This window comes from Sturnira hondurensis, unplaced genomic scaffold (genome assembly GCF_014824575.4).
Source record: "Sturnira hondurensis isolate 20B ecotype Veracruz unplaced genomic scaffold, ASM1482457v3 Scaffold0003213, whole genome shotgun sequence".
NCBI lineage: Eukaryota > Metazoa > Chordata > Mammalia > Chiroptera > Phyllostomidae > Sturnira > Sturnira hondurensis.
Genome location: NW_028075844.1, coordinates 1399259 through 1416989, shown reverse-complemented (window position 1 = coordinate 1416989; position 17731 = coordinate 1399259). Strand labels below are relative to the sequence as shown.

Sequence of the window (17731 nt, the reverse complement as noted above, 5' to 3'; positions counted from 1 at the left end):
ATAGAGGCAGGGCCTGACCCTGTCTGAGAAGACCCAGGGCTGTGATAGGGGTGGGGTCCAGGAACCCAGCAGGATGAATGGAGCAGGTCCCAGGATGCAGGAGTCCAGCCAAACCCCCCAAACCACAAAAGGGGCCCCCAAAGAAGAAACGGGAAGAGAAAAAAAACCTTAAGGGGGCTGCAGGGTCCAGCTTCACTTCGAGGCCAACTTGAAACCACACTCCCCCTGGTTCTAGGGGAGCCTCTCCCACTGTGATAGCATCCCTGACCAATCCCAGTAAGGTCCCTAAAATTGCTGCCCCAATCTGATGGGGTCTCAGAGCCACTGGGAGCAGTGATGAGCAGGAAGCCTAATGGCCTCAAGGTTGGGAGGACACCACCCCTTCACCAAGCTCTTGCTTTCCTTCTTGCTGGCAAAGCATAAGCCTTCACTGCATCAACTTCAATTAAATGCCCCAGCCCTCATTTTAGAAACTTGGGCGTGGAACCTGAGTCAGGCTCTTAGAAGCACAGAAAAACAGAATGCCCTTAAAATGGACGTGCTTATGGAGAGGCACGGGGTATGTGTCAGCAGCTCTGGCCACCCCAAGCTCTCTCTCAAAAAAAAAAAAAAAAAAGCCCTAGGCTAGTGTCTTCAAAAGTCACTGGAGCACAAGGGAGAAAGAGGGACTTCTGGCCAGCCCCAGCCATTACTGTGGTCTCCATTCTTCTGGCTGGGAAGGGACAAGGAGGGGACACACTGGCTGAGACTGCCAGAGAGTTGGCAGGAAGTGTGCAGAGCAGGTCCAAAGCATGTGCGTGCTGACAGGACAGCCCCAAGGTGGCCTTCTTCTTACACCACCCTGGGCTCCCAGAAAAGGACCCCAACCCACCCAGCCCTCCCCAGTCATAACCAATTCCAGTAAAACAGCAGAAGCTTCTTAAACTCTAGATGCAGGTTACACGGAAGGCCTTATGGGTTAACTCAGGGGTTCACTAATTCTACTGTCTCCATGCAGTCGGGGAAATGGTGGGGCGACTGGCCCAGCCTGGCTGGCAGCAGCGCCCACACATGCGTGTGGCCACATGTGTACGTGAGTGTACGCATCTCTACAGGGACCCCCCTCCCCGCCTGCTTTCCCCCTGCCTCACCCTAAGCCGGATTCAGTCGGCTGTGTTGATTCTTCCCTCCCACATGGCTGGCCCCAGTGGGCTGCCTGAGGTGACCCCACTTAGAGAAAGGGGCCCTTGCTGCTACAAAGTCCCACCCCCCTCCCGTCTGTAGGATGTGTGGAGGCCCACCCACCTGCCCACCGCTGGCTGGCCACACAGGCCAGGCATGGCAGGTAGATGGACTGGGAAGGCATCTGGATTTGGGTCCCACTCACTCCTCCCTAACCCCCCTTGACCAGGGCACGGCAACTTCTGGACGCAGTGTGCTCCCCAGCAACCCCTCCGCTGCCGACGCAGACAGAAACCTGCAGAGAGAGAAGGGGTCAGAGCTTGTGCTTCCTCCAGCCCGAGGCCATGGCCAGCCCCACCGCACATGCTGGCTCCGCACCTGGCAGTTGCGGTGCTCCTCTAGACCCCGTAGAAGGCAGCCAACCTCTCTTTGAGCAATGGTGGGAACTGCTCCGAGAACTGCTGCCAGTTCTCCTCCCCAACTTGATCTTTGAAGCCATGGAGAATCTGTGGGGGGTGGGAGGTGCACCCAAAACAGAGCAAATGAACCTGTACTCTTCCCCCACAGGGTCTCCCCACTGCCACCTCCTGGGAGTACGTCGGGGTGAAGCAGGAGCCTCACCTTATAAAACATGTCCCGAAGGTCATCCTTCGGGCTCACCCAGGAGGCTACAGCATCGCAGAAGAAAATAAAGTCCTGAAATGTGACGAATCCCATGTGAGGGGCCGCCCGAGCCAGCCCCAGTGCCTTCCCTCAGAGCCCAGCTGCCCCAACCTGCACGACGCCCCCAGGGTTGACGCCTATCATCATGCAGATGCCTCTGAAGGCTGAGTCCTTCTCCTCATTGTCCCTGATGTTCCTGAGGGACGTGCACCTGTGGGGAAGGTGAGCAGCAGGGAATCAGCTGGCAGGGCTGGGGCAAGAGGGGCATCCATTGGGAACAGTGGGCAGTGGGGCTGGGGTGGGGTGGGCTATGTGTCTACGGGGCATCCACGGGTCAGTGGATGATGGGGCTGGGATGTGCTGCCACAGGCGGGCAGGGCTGAGCAGGCACAGGCAGGGGCATGGGTTGGACCTGTCCCACCCACTCTGCTGCCCAGCCCACCACACAGGAGGCCCCACACAGGTGAACACACACCAAGGCCGGATGAACTGCTGCAGCATGGGTGCCACCTCCTGTGGGCACACGTAGCCCAGGCGGCCGATGGTGATGGCTGGAATGGCAGAGGGACTCGTCAAGCGACCTGCAACCCCGAGTGGCCCCCGGACGGTACGTGGCAAGGCCTCTGGCACCAGGCACCAGCCCTGCCCCACAGGCCCCAAGGGAATAGCTCCTGCCAGCCACCAGGGCCCAGAAGCTTGGCCTAGATTGGATCTTCCTCCAAGGCCAGCACCTTTCTTGGCTCTCCTCCCAGAACTGCTGCCAGGTCCTTCCAGATACCTTTCCTGGTTCATTCCCAAAGACACTTAACTACCTTCTCAGCCAAGCCCACCTCTGGGCAGTGAGCAAGGGAGCAGCAGCAGCCCAGACCTGGTACCCACCTGTGTTTTCCAGCAGTGTCTTAGGTGTGTTGGGCCGGTTAATGATCTCCACCAGGTTGTTGAGGACCATCTGCACATAGGGCTGCATCTCTGCCCCTGGGGGGATCAGAGAGTCAACCGCACACAGCCCATGCCACCCATGCCACCCAGCCAGTTACATCTAGACTTTGGCTGACCGCATCCAGTGAGGGAGCGAAAAACCTTCTTCAGTTGGTCTCCATCCTAGGACACATGGCCAACTGGAGACAGACCCATACCCTTCAAACACCAGAAGCTTCCCTGGAGTCACCCCTGAACACCAAGGTGAGGCCAGATGGCCTAGTTTCCTTGTGGGGAAAAGGGGAAGCTGCCGTTGGTAGGGAACTACCAATCCCAGTGGGGACCTTTCAGCCAACTGCATTCAGGGTGGGAAGGTGGCAAACAGTCCAATCAGAATAGGCCTCCTGACCTGCCTCTTTGCAGAAGCCAATCACAGATGGACTTTTAGCCACTTGGTCCATCTCTGATGAAAATGCTCTTACCCCTGGCCCATTGGAGCCTTCCCCAAGGAGCACCAGCACCCTCTTGAGGAAGCCTGTTGCTCAGAGCCAGGCTCCTGTCCCCAGGCCAGGAATAGGCCAATTGGGAGGGGCAGGGCCTGCCCACCTGCAGGGCACTCACCCATCTGCATGCAGATCTCGCCAATGGCCCAGGTGGCATTGTTACAGACAGAGATGAACTCGGGGTTCAAGTTGGTGCCCAGGATGGGCATGAACTCAGCTGGTGGGGAGAAAGAGATGCTGAGCAGGAGGACCCACCAGGGTGAGCTCCCCGAGCGGGCCAGGCAGGCCCCATCAGACAGTACGAATACATCCCAATTCGGTCACAGTCCTCCCTAGTCATTTGTTCATCACTTGAGGCCAGGGCTAGGGTTACAAGGTAAGGACAAGGTGGGTGTCATACCAATGCAGGGCTTGACGTGGATAAAGCAGGCTTTGGTGAGGTCTCCCAGGAGGGCAAAGGAGCTCTGTCGGACCTCAGGCATCGAGTCCTGGGAGTCAGAGCAGGGTAAGCATGGCAGGGCTCCCCTCCCCACAAGCTGGGGCCTCAATTAATCCCTTAGCATAGGGTAGCTAGGGAAGCAGTCAGTCCCTGGGGCGTGGCCTGACCCTTCCACTTCCCGGCGCTGCGGGCCCCCTATGTACATAGGACTCGGGCCATGGGAACGACTGCCTGGCTCAGGACACAGCTACAGCTGGGGGAAGCACATGTAACTGCTGGCCCTCCTGATACACAAGTCGGGGGTAATGTTGAAGGGGCCGTGCTTCCCCATTTCCTACTGGAAACTGTTGGCTTAAAAATGAGCTTTTTACTCATGTCCTATTTGAATCCCCTTTTAAAATAATTACAGGATTTTCTTTTACAGGCCCCCTTTCCTGGCCCTGACCCCTCCCCCCTGGGGTGGCCTTTACAGGCTGTTGGGTGTCACCACTGAGAGAGGCCTTCGAGGGGTGGCCACCCACCTGCATGCACTGGAAGAGCAGTGTCATGATGTTGCTGCGGGCCACCAGCTGCTCCACGTGGCCACCCAGGCCTTCAGCCAGGCCGCTGAGCAAGTCTAACGCCACGATCATGAAGTCCTTGTCGGGGGCCTCGTACTGCTCAGGATGCTGGGTGTACATCTGGGCACAGACGGGGTGGGCGGGAAGGTGAGGGCGGCAGGCCAGGGCTGGGGCAGAAGCAGAGGGGTGGGCAGGTGCTCACCATGGCCTGGGCCAGTGTCTTCTGTACCAGAGTGACGCAGCGCTGATAGACAGGCTCACAGTAGGGCAGGAAGCCACTCTGCAGGGCAGTGGCCACGGATGACAGACACTGGTGGGAGGAAGGCAGGAGAGGTGAATTCAGGCGGAGTGGGGCACGGCTATGGGGGGGTCCTGGAGGCCACCCACCTCTAACAAAGGGAAGAGGTCTTTGTCTTCATCCTTGAGTTCATTCCACTTCTGGATGAGTGGGGGCATCAGCTTCTGGATGTATTCCTGTAAGGGGAACAAGAAGTTGGAACTTTCTGGGTAGAGGTGGAGCCTGAGAACTAGCAAGGCTGTCCACCGCCCATCGCCTGAGCAATAAAGCCTGGGCTCCTTCTTGTGGCTCATGGGGCCTACGAGGCCTCACCATCCAGTCAGACCACCAGGTTCTTCGGACCCATCCCAAGCCCCACCCTATCCACCCCTGCCCCTTCAGAAGCCTGGGTCAGCATCCTAGTTCCCATAGGCCCCTGAGCTCCCCCAGCACAGCACTTGCCACGCTGCCTCATAACTGTCTGTCTCCCCCACTAGACTGGGAGCAGGGCAAGGGCAGGAGCTGGGTCTGCCTGCCTGTTGAGGTCATGGCCATGTCCCTGCCATGTGACACAGGGTCACTGCCAGGTCACTGGATGCCAGAGGGGAACAGGGAATTAGGAGGGGGGAGCTGCAGTGGGGTCTCACCGGCTGGTTGAGGTGGTGGCCCACAGAATCAGCCAGGGTGCCAATGGCATCATAGAGGATGAGTAGGTTCTTGTGCTGGTACTTTCCAAAGGCAAACACAAGAGTATCCAGGATATAGCTGAGGTAGGGCACCAGCTCCGTGCAGGCCTCTTCCTCCAGGGTGGCGAAGGCACTGGAAGGTGGGGAAGGGCTCAGTGGGCACCTACAGGTGGGGGCTAGGCCACAGGCAGGTAGAGACAGGAGCAGGCACTCGGGATCAGCCAGTACGAATACGTTAGGAATCAGTGGATGTCAGGGGTAATGAGTGTCATCACTTCCCGAAGGGCAGCCAGAGGCACAGGGGGTGAGGGCTGTGGGGCCAGGCGTCAGAAGTCACCTGCAGGCTGCTTCCTGCACCCTCTTGTTGCCATCCAGAATGCGCTTGAGCAATTCTGTCATCAGAGGCTTGAGATGCATATCTGGTGGCTGGCTGACCACCCAGTGGGCATAGCGGCTCAGCGTCCAGCAGGCGATGGAGCGAACCAGGGCCTTCTTGTCCGACAGGCACTGGATGAGGTGCGGGATCAGCTCGGGAAGGTAGGGCACCATGCCCTGCATGCAGCCTGCAAGGATGGCAGGGAGCAAACCTGAGCCCAGCTGAGCCAGGCCACACTTATCCTTTAGAGATCAGCAGAACCTGACAAGGTTCTGAGGAAAATGAGGAAACTGAGGCTCAGACACTGAATAACTGGCTCGGAGTCACAGAGCCAGTGAAAGGGAGGGTCGGGAGGGGAAGCGGCATCAAAGCAAACCTTTCCCTGCCATCAGCTCCACCCCAACACAGTCACTCATTAGTCCACAGATGACCAGGCTGCACAGTGACTCGGGCTTTGTGGGCAGCAGTGACCCCAATGGGTGGAAAAGTCCTTTTCTTTTAAAACCTCTTTTGGCCCTGGCTGGTGTAGCTCAGTGGATTGAGCGCGGGCCTGCGAAGCAAAGGATCACAGTTCGATTCCCAGTCAGGGCACATGCCTGGGTTTCAGGCCAGTTCCCAGTGGGGGACTCACGAGAGGCAACCATACATTGATATTTCTCTCCCTCTCTCCTTCCCTTCCCCTCTTTCTGAAAATAAATCAATAAAGTATTTTTAAAAAATAAAATAAAACCTTTTTTGGATTTTTCTAATTTCTATTTTACATCATCATTTTAAAAGAGAACCACAAGCCCTGGCCAGGTAACTGAGGTTGGATGGGGCATCATCCCAACACTCCAAAGTTGTGGGTTGACCCCTGATCAGGACACGTACAAGGATCAATCTACAAATTCATAAATAGGTGGAATAACAAATCGACATTTCTCAAATCAATGAGTAAAAATTCTTGGGGAAAAAAAAGGAATCATCAGTATGTTTTTCAATTAGCACAGATAACAGTACAATCCCTATTAAATGACCTGTTTTTATGGGTTTAGAGTCAGTTCCTCTAGGTCTTTTCCCGTGAATATTTAGAACACCTAATGTATTCTAACACATGTACACGCAGTAACATAAGCTATACTACACCTACTGGGTGAGAAAAACTCTCCTTAATTTTTTAAAAACATTTTTTGATTATGCTATTACAGGTGTCCCAACTTTTTCCCCCTTGCCCCTCCCCACACAGTATCCCCAGCACTCCCCCATTTAGTTATGTCCATGGGTCATGCATTTAAGTTCTGTGGCCTCTCCATTCCCCATACTACCCTTAACCCCCGTTTACTTTGTACCTACCAATTTGTGCTGCTAAATGCCTGCACCTTTCCCACTTTCCTCCTTTCCCCTCCCAACTGATAACCCAAGTGATCTCCATATCTATGATCCTGTTCCTGTTCTGCAAGTTTGCTCAGTTTTTCAGATTAAGTTGTTGCTACTTGTGAATTTATTGCCATTTTAATGTTCATTTTGATCTCTTCTTCTTAAAAATTTTTACTTTATGAGAGAGGGGAAGTCAGGGAGGGAAACATCAATTGTGTGGTTGCCTCTTATGCCCCTACTGGGGACCTAGCTCACAACCTAGACATGTTCCCTGACTGGAAATCAAACTGGTGACCCTTTGGTTTGCAGGCTGGCACTCAATCCACTGATCCACACAAGCCAAGGCTTGGTCTTCTTTTTCCTATGCAGTTCCCTTTAGCATTTCGTATAATGGCTTGGTGATGAACTCCTTTAGCTTTACCTTGTCTGAGAAGTGTTTTATTTACCCTTCCATTCTAAATGATAGCTTTGCTGGACAAGGTAATTTAGGTTGCAGTCCCTTCTAGCTTGCAGTTTCTTTTGAGAAATCAGCTGACAGTCTTACGGGAAATACTTTGTAGGTAACTGCTTTTCTCTTGCTGTGTTTAAGGATTCTTTAACCTTCGGCATTTTAATTATGGGTCTTGGTGTGTCCCTCTTTGGGTCTATCTTGTTTGCGACTCTGCACTTCCTAGATTTGTATCTCCATTTCCTTCACCAAATTAGGGAAGCTTTTTTTGTTGGTTTGTTTCCAATTTCCTGCTCTTCCTCTTCTCCTTCTGGCACTCCTATGATTCGGATATTAGTATGTTTAAAAATGCCCCTAAGCCTATTCTGGGGTTTGTTTGTTTTCTGCTGTTCTGACTGAATGCATTTCCCCCCCTCTCCCCCCCACCCCGTGTTCCAAATCATTGATTTGATTCTCGGCTTCATCCTCTCCACTGTTGGTTCCTGGTAGTTTTTTATTTCACTTAATGCAACCTTCATTTCTGCCTGGGTCTCTCTTATGGCATTGAAGTACCCAATGAATTCCTGGAGCATCCTGATAACCAGTGTTTTGAAATCTGCAATGGATAGGTTGTTTATCTCCATTTCATTTAGTCCCTTTTCTGGAGTTTTGTTCTGTTCTTTTATTTGGACCATATTTCTTTGTCTCATTTTGGCATCTTCCCTATGTTTGTTTCTGTGCATTAGAGCTGCTTTGAGTTTCTGATAGCACACCTATTAAGTTGTATGGAGTGGAGCCTTAGGTGATTGCCAGGGCAGGGCAACCTGTATCACCACTCTGTTGCTACGTGGGGGAGGGTTTGCAGAGGGGACAATGCCACTGCCTGGCCTCAGGAGTTCTGCCTGGGAGTAATCTAGTCTCCCACTCGCACTCCACATTCTCCCCATATGCCACCAGTGCCCTTCAAGCTGTTGCCCTGGTGCTGAATCCCAGAAGGGGTGGGTCTGTGTGAGTCCTAAGTCGTTGCGGGCCCTTTAAGAGGATGCAGTTTCTTCCAGTGCCCCAACCCCACTGGTTTCTACAGCCAAAAGTTATGGGGATTTATCTTCCTGGTGCTGGGACCCTGGGCTGGGTGGTCTGGACTGGAACTGGGATCCCTCATTCCCAAGGTATCCCTCCCACTTTTTTACCTACTGCATGTGGATATGAAACCACCCACTCCCATGCCTCTCCATGCAACTCAGTGTCTCTATGTGTCTCCGCCCCTCCTACCCATCTGGATGAATGTGGCTTCTTCAAATCCTTGGTTGTCAGGCTTCTACACAGTTCAATTTCCTGACAATTCTGAGTGATATTTGTTTTGTAGTGTAGCTGTATTTCTTGCTATAGTTGTGCATTGAAGCAAGGAATTTACCTATGCCTCTATCTGGACCACAAGTCTCCCTCTCCTTAGGTAATTCTGAAAGCTCTCCACGGTGAGGACTTCTGAACTTTTCAGGACAGGCCTATATGCCGAGGCAGTCACAAGTGACGCCCATAACAGACTCACAAAGCCCTCTCTGGTCATCCAAGTTGTACACTCCATCAGCACAAAGGGTGCCCAAAAGCCAGGCCAGTAACAGCACATCACATGAAGTTTGAAGTACCACCACTGCACACTTATTCTAGCAGGCCAACCCTGCAGTCTGAGGCCCAGCTGCACCCTGGGTAAATGTGGGGCGGGGGGGTGATGTCCATCCCTTTGCACCTCAGTTTCCCCATCTATGAATACCACCTTGTCAAGTGGCGCCAAGCCCCTAGCACCAGGCTGCCTGCCACGGGACAAGCACTAAAAAAGTGACTGTTACTGCTACTGTAGTTATAATTTTGCTTACGATCTCCCAGAATGCCTGTCCACGAGAACTGAGAGGATGTGCATTTCAGGCTCACAGGTTGAGGGGACTGAGCTATCTGAAATCCCACAGCTACCTGAAGGGGCTGAGAAGGCCTTTGGAAAAAACTCAGGGATGACGTGGCCCCCTCACCACAAGCAGTCCCACTTGGGCCAGACCCAGTCACACGCCAGCACAGAGGTCAGAAGTCACACACAGCCAGGACAGCGGCACTTACCCTCAGCAATGGCGCCCAGCACCAGAATGCCTGACTCCTTGACCACCCACTCGGGGTGGAAGAGGAGACCCTTGAGCAGGGGAAGGAGGTGGGGCAGTAGTTCTTCCCGGAAGACGTTGGCCAAAACATCCAGTGCAGCCGCTGAACACTTCCCTGAAGCCAGAAGGGAAATTGGGGGCAGGCTCAGAAGCCCATCAGGCAGGGCCTCCTCAACCACACCCCCAGACCAGAGATCATGATTAGGATCTTCGTGATCTGCTCCAGTTAGGCTTCTCATCACCTCCCAAGAGGGAACCCAGGGCTGCTGCCCCACCCCCACCCAAGCCACATACTCAGATTCCAGTCGGACAAAGCATCGTCGTCATCATCATCCTCTGCATCCTCAGAGCTGTCAGGCCTCTCAGCCTCATGGGGTAGTGTCACTGTGCGTGACTTGTGAAAGCGTGGCTTGATGTCCTGTTCACTGTCAGGGACTGCCTCATCCTCTTCCACGTCCCCCTGTGGGCCAGGCAGACCACTAAGCACCAGCATGGCCCCAGCCCCCGCACCCCCGCCCTCACCCATCTGCCTGGGCCCAGTATTGAACCTGGCTGACCTTGAGCAAGATGATGTCAATTTCTGAGTACTTCATCCCATTCACCAGGATGGGGATCAACCTGTTGGGAGAGAGGCTATTCATTGGGAAGCAGAGCCCCCTGAGGGCTCAATGCCCGGGTGAGAGGAAAGCAAAGTATGGATGGGAGAGTCAAGAGCTGACTGTATGGTGCACACTGATTCTGCTGGCCCCATATCCATTAATCTCCCTTAGTGGTAGTTACCCCAACCCAGTCTCAGTCACTGTGACAGGGACAGAGCTGACATCACTCCTGGCTCCACAGGAAAGCTCTTGACCCAGACCTGGCCACTCCAGGAAATCCAAACCTCTGAATATACTGAGAAGCTTGGAACAGAGCCTGAGCCCTAGAATGCCATAAGGCAGGCACACGTGGCTCAGTCACCAGGCACTTGACTGGGATGGAGCCAGATTAGGGGAATAAATATGTAGAGCAGCCAGCCCCCTCAGTTGGCACCCATGGACCCTGGGATAGGAAATTTTGATTAGAGTCTTCACTGATTTGGGGATAGGTGAGTGACCCAAATTGTCCATAGGACTTTTGCTGGAAATACTGGGCCAGAGGGAATTATTTTTTCAGAGGCTCCTAAATTGTAAAGCTACAGAAGTCCCCAGCATAACCATGAAGGAAGGTCATGCCTGAGAACAAAGCCAATGCAGATGAAGTAAATCTGACACTGGACAGTTAGTTGCCTTTCACATCCTTTCAGCACCTATATGCACCTATGCCTGAGGCCTCTCTTAGACTTCTCATTTACTGCAGCTACAGTTTATCTAGTTTTTAAGTCATTAAAACTACATTCTGGCTGGTGTGGCTCAGTGGATTGAGCACCAGCCTGAGAACCAAAAGGTCCCCGGTTCAATTCCCAGTCAGGGCACATGCCTGGGTTGCGGGTTAGGCACCCCCCCAGTGCGGGGCGTGCGAGAGGCAACCACACATTAATGTTTCTCTCCCTTTCTTTCTTCCTCCTTCCCCCTCTCTAAAAATAAATAAATAAAATCTTTTAAAAAACCATTCCTATCACTTTGCAAAATGTATGCTGACACAGGAAGTAAACTGAAATAAAAGAGGTGGACCCTGGGGTGGGACAGTGAACAGGAGAAGCACTCACTGGACCAGGTGGGAGGCCAGGACATCCTTGCAGATGGGCTGCTCGGCCAGCGTCAGCCAGAACTCACAGGCCTCAAGGGCGACGTTCTCATCATGGTCCTGGGTCCTCTGGAGCATGTACTGGAATAGGTGAAAGAAAAGCTGAAGGCCTTCCCCTGTGCCCCCGGCCCTGCAGCACCCTCCCAGGCAGGGTGAGGTGTGCACACCTGGATAATGCTATGCATGTGGGGGATGAGCCTATCGATTCGCACTTCCAGCAGCATCACCAGTGCACGGCACACATTCTTCCGCACCTCAGGGTCATCATCCACGGCCAGGGCAAATAGGTGCTGCAGGGAAAGCAGGATCAGCCACAGTGGGGACCTCTGTTCCTCACCCTGCTCATCCCCAATCTGGCAGCCTACCTCAATGAAAGTGTCAATATTGTCCATCAGCGCCTGAGCCCGGTCCATGATGAACTGGTTCACACAGGCGATAGCATGGGACCTGGCAGAGAGTGCACATGTGGGTCACCCCCGCCCCGCCCTCCCCAGGCGCCCTGCAGATCCCTGGGGAGCTGTACCCACCGGATCTTGGGGCTGCAGTGCTTGAAGAACTGCAAGAACTTGGGGATCATGATGTTGAGGGGTCTGTTAAGGGCATCACTATCCAGGAGCTCAGATGAGTCTTCACAGATCTTCTGCAGGGCTCCAAAGGCTCCCTGAGTGGGGAGAAGCATACATGGGTATGGGTCCAGGTCCAGCCCCAGCTCACACCTGGGTGGCCCGTGGCTTGCCACCTACCTCACACGTGTTGTAATCCTCTGAGTTGAGCAGGTTGCACAGCTGGGGCAGCAACTCAGGCCACATCTGCAGCTCACCCTTGGAAGCGATGGTGGTGATGAGAATGCCTGGGCGGCCAGGAAAGGACGCGGCCTCAGGCTGGGCGCAGGTGGGCTTGTTCAGCACCCCAGTGCTCCCTGCCACACTCAGGATGCTCTCCGCATGAGCCCTCCACACCCCTTTTGAGATCCTCTGAGCCTTACTGTCGGTCTGTTCCAGGACCAGGGATGCAGCACAGAACTAAACACAAAGTCTCTGCTGCAAAGTTAACATAAACCCACAAAAGGCCTGGGAGGCTATATGCCAAAAGCTAAAGGGGGAAATAAAGCAAAGGAGATGGCTAGCAACAACTGAAGATGAGGGTAGTAACTTAAAATTGGATGTCCAGAGTTTCCTTCAGGTGACATATTGCTATCTGAGCAAAGACCTGAAAGAGGTGAGGGAGAAGCCATCCAGGTCTCTGGGGGAAGAGCATCCCAGGTAGAGGAAATAGCAGGTGCAAAATCTGGGCACAGGGGCAGGCCTGTGGAGCTTTCAGGTGGGTAGGGAGCCAGTGGGGCAGAGTGGGAGGAAGTGAGGGTGGGGAGGGGGCAGAGGGAAGGTCCTGCAGGGTCACATGGCCTCTTGAGAGCTTGTACTGCTTACTACAAACCCAATCTCCAGTAGGTATCTAAAGTGTGAGGGCAGGGCAGGTGTCTGGCAGTTGAGCTTAATGTGGGCGATGTCAGCGCAGAGATAATATTTACAGCCAGAAGGTGGCAGTCTTTCCTAAGGGAAGAAGCTGCCAGTGCCAACACTCCAGATGACCCTGGCTCACAGGTCTGCTAGGAAAGGTCTGCTAGGAAAGAAAGGTGCTTCCTGAGGTAGACTGTGAAGACAGTCCCAGTCTCCTCCCTGTCTGTGTGACGTTAGCCACATTACCTAACCTCTTTTGTGCCTTGATGGGGACAAGGACCACAGGCCTAGAAGGGCTACTGGGAAACTTCAGTGACCTTAACTCAAGTACTAGAGCAGAACCTGACAGTAGGAAGGAGCTTAGTAAGTCCAGGTCTTTCTGCTGGCATCAGATGAGGGTACTGTCGGGGTTGAGGGTCTCTTTTAACAGAAGCAGCAGGCCCCAAGATATCTATCTCAAATCTAACACTATTTTTTTTCTTTGTTGCATTTTTTTAAAGATTTTATTTATTTATTTTTTAGAGGGGAAGGAGAGAGGGAGAGAAACATCACTGCAATGTATGGTTGCCTTTTGTGCGTCCCCTGCTGGTAGTTAGCCTGCAAGGAACCAGTCTGCAACCCAGGCATGTGCCCTGACTGGGAATCGAACCACGATCGTCTGGTTCGCAGGCCCGCGCTCAATCCACTGAGCTACGCCAGCCAGGGCTTCTTTGTTGCATTTTAAAACTACCTTCCCTTCTCGGCAAGCACATCTGGCTTTCATTTAAAACAGTTACATATGGCCCTGGCTGGTGTGGCTCAGAAGATTGAGCACGGGCCTGCAAACCAAACAACTGTGTTTCAGTTCCCAGTCAGGGCGCATGCCTGGATTGCGGGCCAGTTCCCAGTGGGGGACACATGAGAGGCAACCACATTGATACTTCTCTCCCTCTTTCTCCTTCTCTTCCCCTCTCTCTAAAAATGAATAAATAAAATCTTTATAAAAAAAAACCAGTTACATACAACATCCTTGTAAAAGCAAGTGTTAAAAGTTGACAAAGATTTTAAAGAAAAAAATGTAAGTCATTATATGTCAACTAACCTCAATAAAAATGGTAACAAACAGTAGGGTTGGTGTTTATCAGTAGTGAAAAGGCTTAAGATAAACTGCTGGAAAATTCTAGTCATCCTTGTGTTAACTACATCAGGCAGCCTTCCAGGAATCAGGAAGGCTCCAAGACAAAGCTACTTCATTAAGTAGCTTCATACCCAGTAGCTACTTCATACCCAGTTCCACAAGAGCGGGGAGCTGATTTTAACCTGCTGCCCTCTCAGGATCTAAACATAAAACTGCGGACACTGAGTAACTGCCTCAGAAGCAAAAACAGACGTTTCAGGAGGGAGTGGTTCAGAGCATGGACCTGCACTGATCACTTCTGAGCTGGGCCACTTACAAGGCAAGTCCCTTAACCCTTCTGTGCCTTAGTTTCCTCATCTGCAAAATGGTGACAATGACAGTTCTAACAATGACAGTTCCATCCACGGTGAATCAATACCCTTAACATTCTGAGATGCTTCTTGGCTGAGAGTGAGAGTGAAGGGCGTCATCACAGGCCAACTCCCACTTCCCCCCCTTACCTATGGTGGCTCGGATGAGTGAGGAGGCATCGCCGATGTTGTTGAGACACTCCTGTTTGATGAAGTCAGCCACAGGTGGTGGAAAGCTCTGGTAATGGGCCTTCACGTTGTTCTTAAGGATGAGACCACTGAGAGAGCGAGTCGGCTCATCTGCGGGAAAAGCGCTGAGGCTCAGAACTACAGGAGAGAGAACAGGGTCTAGCCTGCATGGAGGGGCATCAAGGGTATTGTACCTTCTGACTTGAGTCTGGTCAGGACGAAGATCAGATAGTTGTTGAAATCAGGAAACTGGTTCAGTTGTTTGAGTTTCTGCCAAGTTGTTAAGGGACTTGGGAGATAAGGGCCTTCCCCAGGTGGGGCCGCCTTACCGCCATGTAGCTAATAGTACCTCTGACCTCTGGGACAGGGTAGCCAACTCCTGGAACCCCACCTGTCAATACCCATGCCCAGAACAAAGCAACTTTTCAGGCATGTCAAATTCATCCAGGTGTGGGGGAGCATGCCTGAGCTCCCCACCTCTTGAAGACCTGGCCAGAGCAGGGGAGAGTTAGGAGGTCCATGTTTTCAAGTGAAACTTGTCAGTGCTTGAAATATTTTAAAAGTTTAACTTACAGTATTTTAAACAACCAATTGAAACAAAAATCTTAACCATGAACCTAAACCAAAGCTACCAAAGCTGAGTCCTAACTAAAAGTGTCATTCCCTCCCCCGCCCCACAGTCACATTTCTTCTGGGAATGGGGCCCCAAAATTCTAATCCTTAACTCTCTGTCAAGGCCAGTTCCTAACCACAGCAGTCTGGCGGGTAGGGGGTGGGCCCTATCCTCTGTGGCCTTTAGGGGATGCAGATGTCCCCCCATTTCCCCAGGCCCAAAAGGAAGGAAGGATACATCCTGCACGATACGCTGAGTGGCTGTATTGGGTGACTGCGAGTCTTTGAGCAGCTGTAGGACCTGCTGCAGGCCCTGCTCATCTGGCTGCCAGTCCATGGCGCAAGGCGAGCTGCAGGGGTAGGGGTCAGGGTCAGCAGAAGTGGAATACAGGGACTGCCCTCAGCGGGTAGGCAGAGGCCACCAATCCAGCCAACCCAAGTGAGGGGTCCCCGCCAGCTGCACCATTCACGGGCACGCAGTCACGGGCTCCTGTGGGCTCAGGAGCACGGACAGGGTGCTGTGGAAGAGAGGCATAGGAGGCGGTGACTGGCCCTTCTTCTCAGCGCAGCCCCTGCATCTGCTCCAGGCTGCAGGTCCTAAGGCTTCCGCGTCCCTCGCAAGCCTCTAGGAGAGGGCCCAGCCATTTCATCCAAGTGCCCGGCCCCAGACCCGATAACGCTCTGGTCCCATGATCTCCGTATGCAGGTACGATCCCTAAAGATATACCTTCTTCCGAAATCCAGCCCTCAAGCTCCGCCACATCCCTGACGCGTCCTCTCCCCGGTCTAGCCTCTAAGCCTCCCCAGCAGCACTTGATCCTTGCCGCTTCCCCCCCATCCAGACCGCCAAGCTCAGCCGGATGCCAGACTTCCCCCATTCTGGCCTAGCCAGACCCCATTCAGCGATTCTCTTAATCAGGCCAGAACACTGGTCCGCTTTGCCTCTCCGAAGTATGCCCGTCAAGTATGCCCACCCGGCGACAAGATACCCCTTGACAAGCCCCCGTCCGTCTCCCCATTCAGGTCTGCCCAAGCCTCCCCCATTCCCGCCCTCCGCCCCAAGTCAGCATTATCTCCTGCTGACGGATCTTTGCTGCTTCCCCAGTCAAGTTTGGCCAAGCCCCACCACCTCCTCCAGCCAGCAACCTTCATCGGATCCCTGCGGCTTTCTCCAATTAAGCCTAGCCGAGCACTCTCCCCCTCCAACACACCTCCCAACGGATCCCAGAGACGCCTTACAGTCAGACCCACCAAAGTCCTCCAGGCCGAAGTCTCCCTAACAGAGCCAAGCAAGACCCCCCCAACTTTTCAGTGCGCCCCCCCAAACAGCCTCCCCACACACACCCGATCGTTGCGACGTTTCCCAACTAGATACCCTCCAGCCCGACCCCAGGCGCCCCACAGCACTGGGATCGGGCTGAGCTTCGAGGCCCCACCCCCTAAGCCCGGCTCGGTTTCCCCCAGCCCCCACCCTCTGCCCATTCTAGCTGCCTGGAGAATCGGGCCCAACCCGGTTCTCGGCCTTTCCGGGTCAGGCGCGGCCCTAATGCCCCGGCCGCACGCTGCACAGACACAGACCCTGGCGGGGTTCAACGCAAATCGGGACCGAGATGACCTGGTTGTGGGTGAGGCCCACTTACCGGGCTGGAGGGAGCAGCGCCTTGCGCTGCGGCTTCTCGTGAGACTGGAGCGGAAGGAGGGAGCCAAAGCGAGGGAATTAAAAAAAAAAAAAAAAAGAAAAAGAAAAAGAAAAAACGCAGCCGTATATGAGCCGCGGCGGCTTCCGTACGCCGTTCAAACTGGCCAAGCAGAGCCAATTGGAAGGAGTAATGCTCACACGTGGCCAGCCACCCGGGAGACCCAGGCCCCGCGGAGGTCCGATCACGTGACCGGGAGTTAGCATCTCTCTTCGCCTCTCTGGCCAGCCGATCCTCCCAGCGTCTCGTCTTTCTCAGCGGCTCTCACGCGGCAGCACTTTGCTGGGAGCTGAGTTTGGTGGTGCGTGGGGACTTTTGAGGTGTCGTGGACACGGGAACCTCTCACCCAGAGCTATTGAACTGTGCCTCCTTCCCCGCATCCAGAGGGTACTCTGTAGAAGCACAGTCTGTGTTCAAGGAAGGAGTGGAGGGGACAGCCTGGGTGGATTTGATACCCCAGAAACAAAAAAATAATAAATAATAAAAAAAAAGAGAAAAGGAGTGCCTGAGAGGGGCTGGCTTTCTACAGAAACCTACATTTTAAGTTATATATTTTCCAGTACTGTTTAACAGTTTTTACAAGGATATGAAAAAACAAGAATATAAAAATATTAATGAAATGAGCTAATAAACGCTGGATCAAAACGGCCTAATCCCTTTCCCCACTTGAGGCTGAATAAAGTGGGTCAGCCCAGGAAATATAGGCAGGGGCAGGTCGTGAAGGAAGACATTTTTGTGATCTTTGCACCGTGAGAGGACATAGTAGGGCCCTCTTCCTTTTAAGACCGCGAAGGGGCTGGAGACCCTGGAAGACCAGTTTTTCCTCCTGCCACTCTGCCTTAGTTTCCCCACTTGTCAAATAGGTATAAAAATACGTAGTTTGCTGGATTAGAGGTAAATTAAGCATCACCAAAATTCTTTTATAACGTGGCATCTACCGGGAGGGGCCTAAGGCCATCCTTTCACTATATTCAGCCCCTCCCTAAACCAGTATTTACTGAATTTACTTTAACAGCTAATGCTCTAATCCCAAAGAACAATCCAGCCCTGCCCTGAGAAACTTTTTGGCTT

The 17731-nt window shown here is 53.2% G+C and overlaps 1 protein-coding gene and 1 non-coding gene across 8 annotated transcripts; both read right to left on the bottom strand.

Annotated features, from left to right (window-relative positions):
• Nucleotides 1-604: 604 nt before the first annotated feature.
• TNPO2 (transportin 2) lies at nt 605-16828 on the bottom strand. 7 transcript variants are annotated; one of them, XM_037041904.1, is made up of 25 exons: nt 16604-16828; nt 15202-15313; nt 14546-14621; nt 14313-14462; nt 11982-12088; nt 11766-11899; nt 11604-11685; nt 11406-11528; nt 11201-11319; nt 10071-10131; nt 9808-9973; nt 9476-9628; nt 5545-5770; nt 5169-5340; nt 4632-4718; nt 4447-4554; nt 4206-4364; nt 3646-3733; nt 3364-3462; nt 2704-2799; nt 2300-2375; nt 1936-2035; nt 1783-1857; nt 1566-1667; nt 605-1456 (listed from the first exon to the last, which is right to left on the bottom strand). In XM_037041904.1, exons 2-25 carry the CDS (start codon nt 15298-15300, stop codon nt 1373-1375), a joined length of 2742 nt encoding a protein of 913 aa, XP_036897799.1. In that variant the 5' UTR covers nt 15301-15313; nt 16604-16828; the 3' UTR covers nt 605-1372. The 7 variants fall into 7 exon arrangements, with proteins under 7 accessions (XP_036897799.1, XP_036897794.1, XP_036897793.1 ...); XM_037041899.1 differs by having other exon boundaries at nt 1540-1667; nt 2300-2405; nt 15202-15481; nt 16604-16827; XM_037041898.1 differs by having other exon boundaries at nt 1540-1667; nt 2300-2405; nt 16604-16827.
• Nucleotides 5420-5488, bottom strand: LOC118984158 (small nucleolar RNA SNORD41). Its single transcript, XR_005065873.1, has one exon. It is a non-coding gene; the product is annotated as a small nucleolar RNA SNORD41 (small nucleolar RNA).
• Nucleotides 16829-17731: the final 903 nt, after the last annotated feature.

What these genes read in the sequence shown, in the direction of transcription:
- TNPO2 (XM_037041904.1), bottom strand. Translation starts at nt 15,300, where the DNA reads ATGGACTGGCAGCCAGATGAGCAGGGCCTGCAGCAGGTCCTACAGCTG. An exon ending in CAGCAGTTCATCCGGCCTTG is followed by an intron (nt 2,036 to 2,299) that starts GTGTGTGTTCAC and finishes CCTTCCCCACAG; the next exon opens with GTGCACGTCCCTCAGGAACA. An exon ending in TTCGGGACATGTTTTATAAG is followed by an intron (nt 1,668 to 1,782) that starts GTGAGGCTCCTG and finishes CACCCCCCACAG; the next exon opens with ATTCTCCATGGCTTCAAAGA.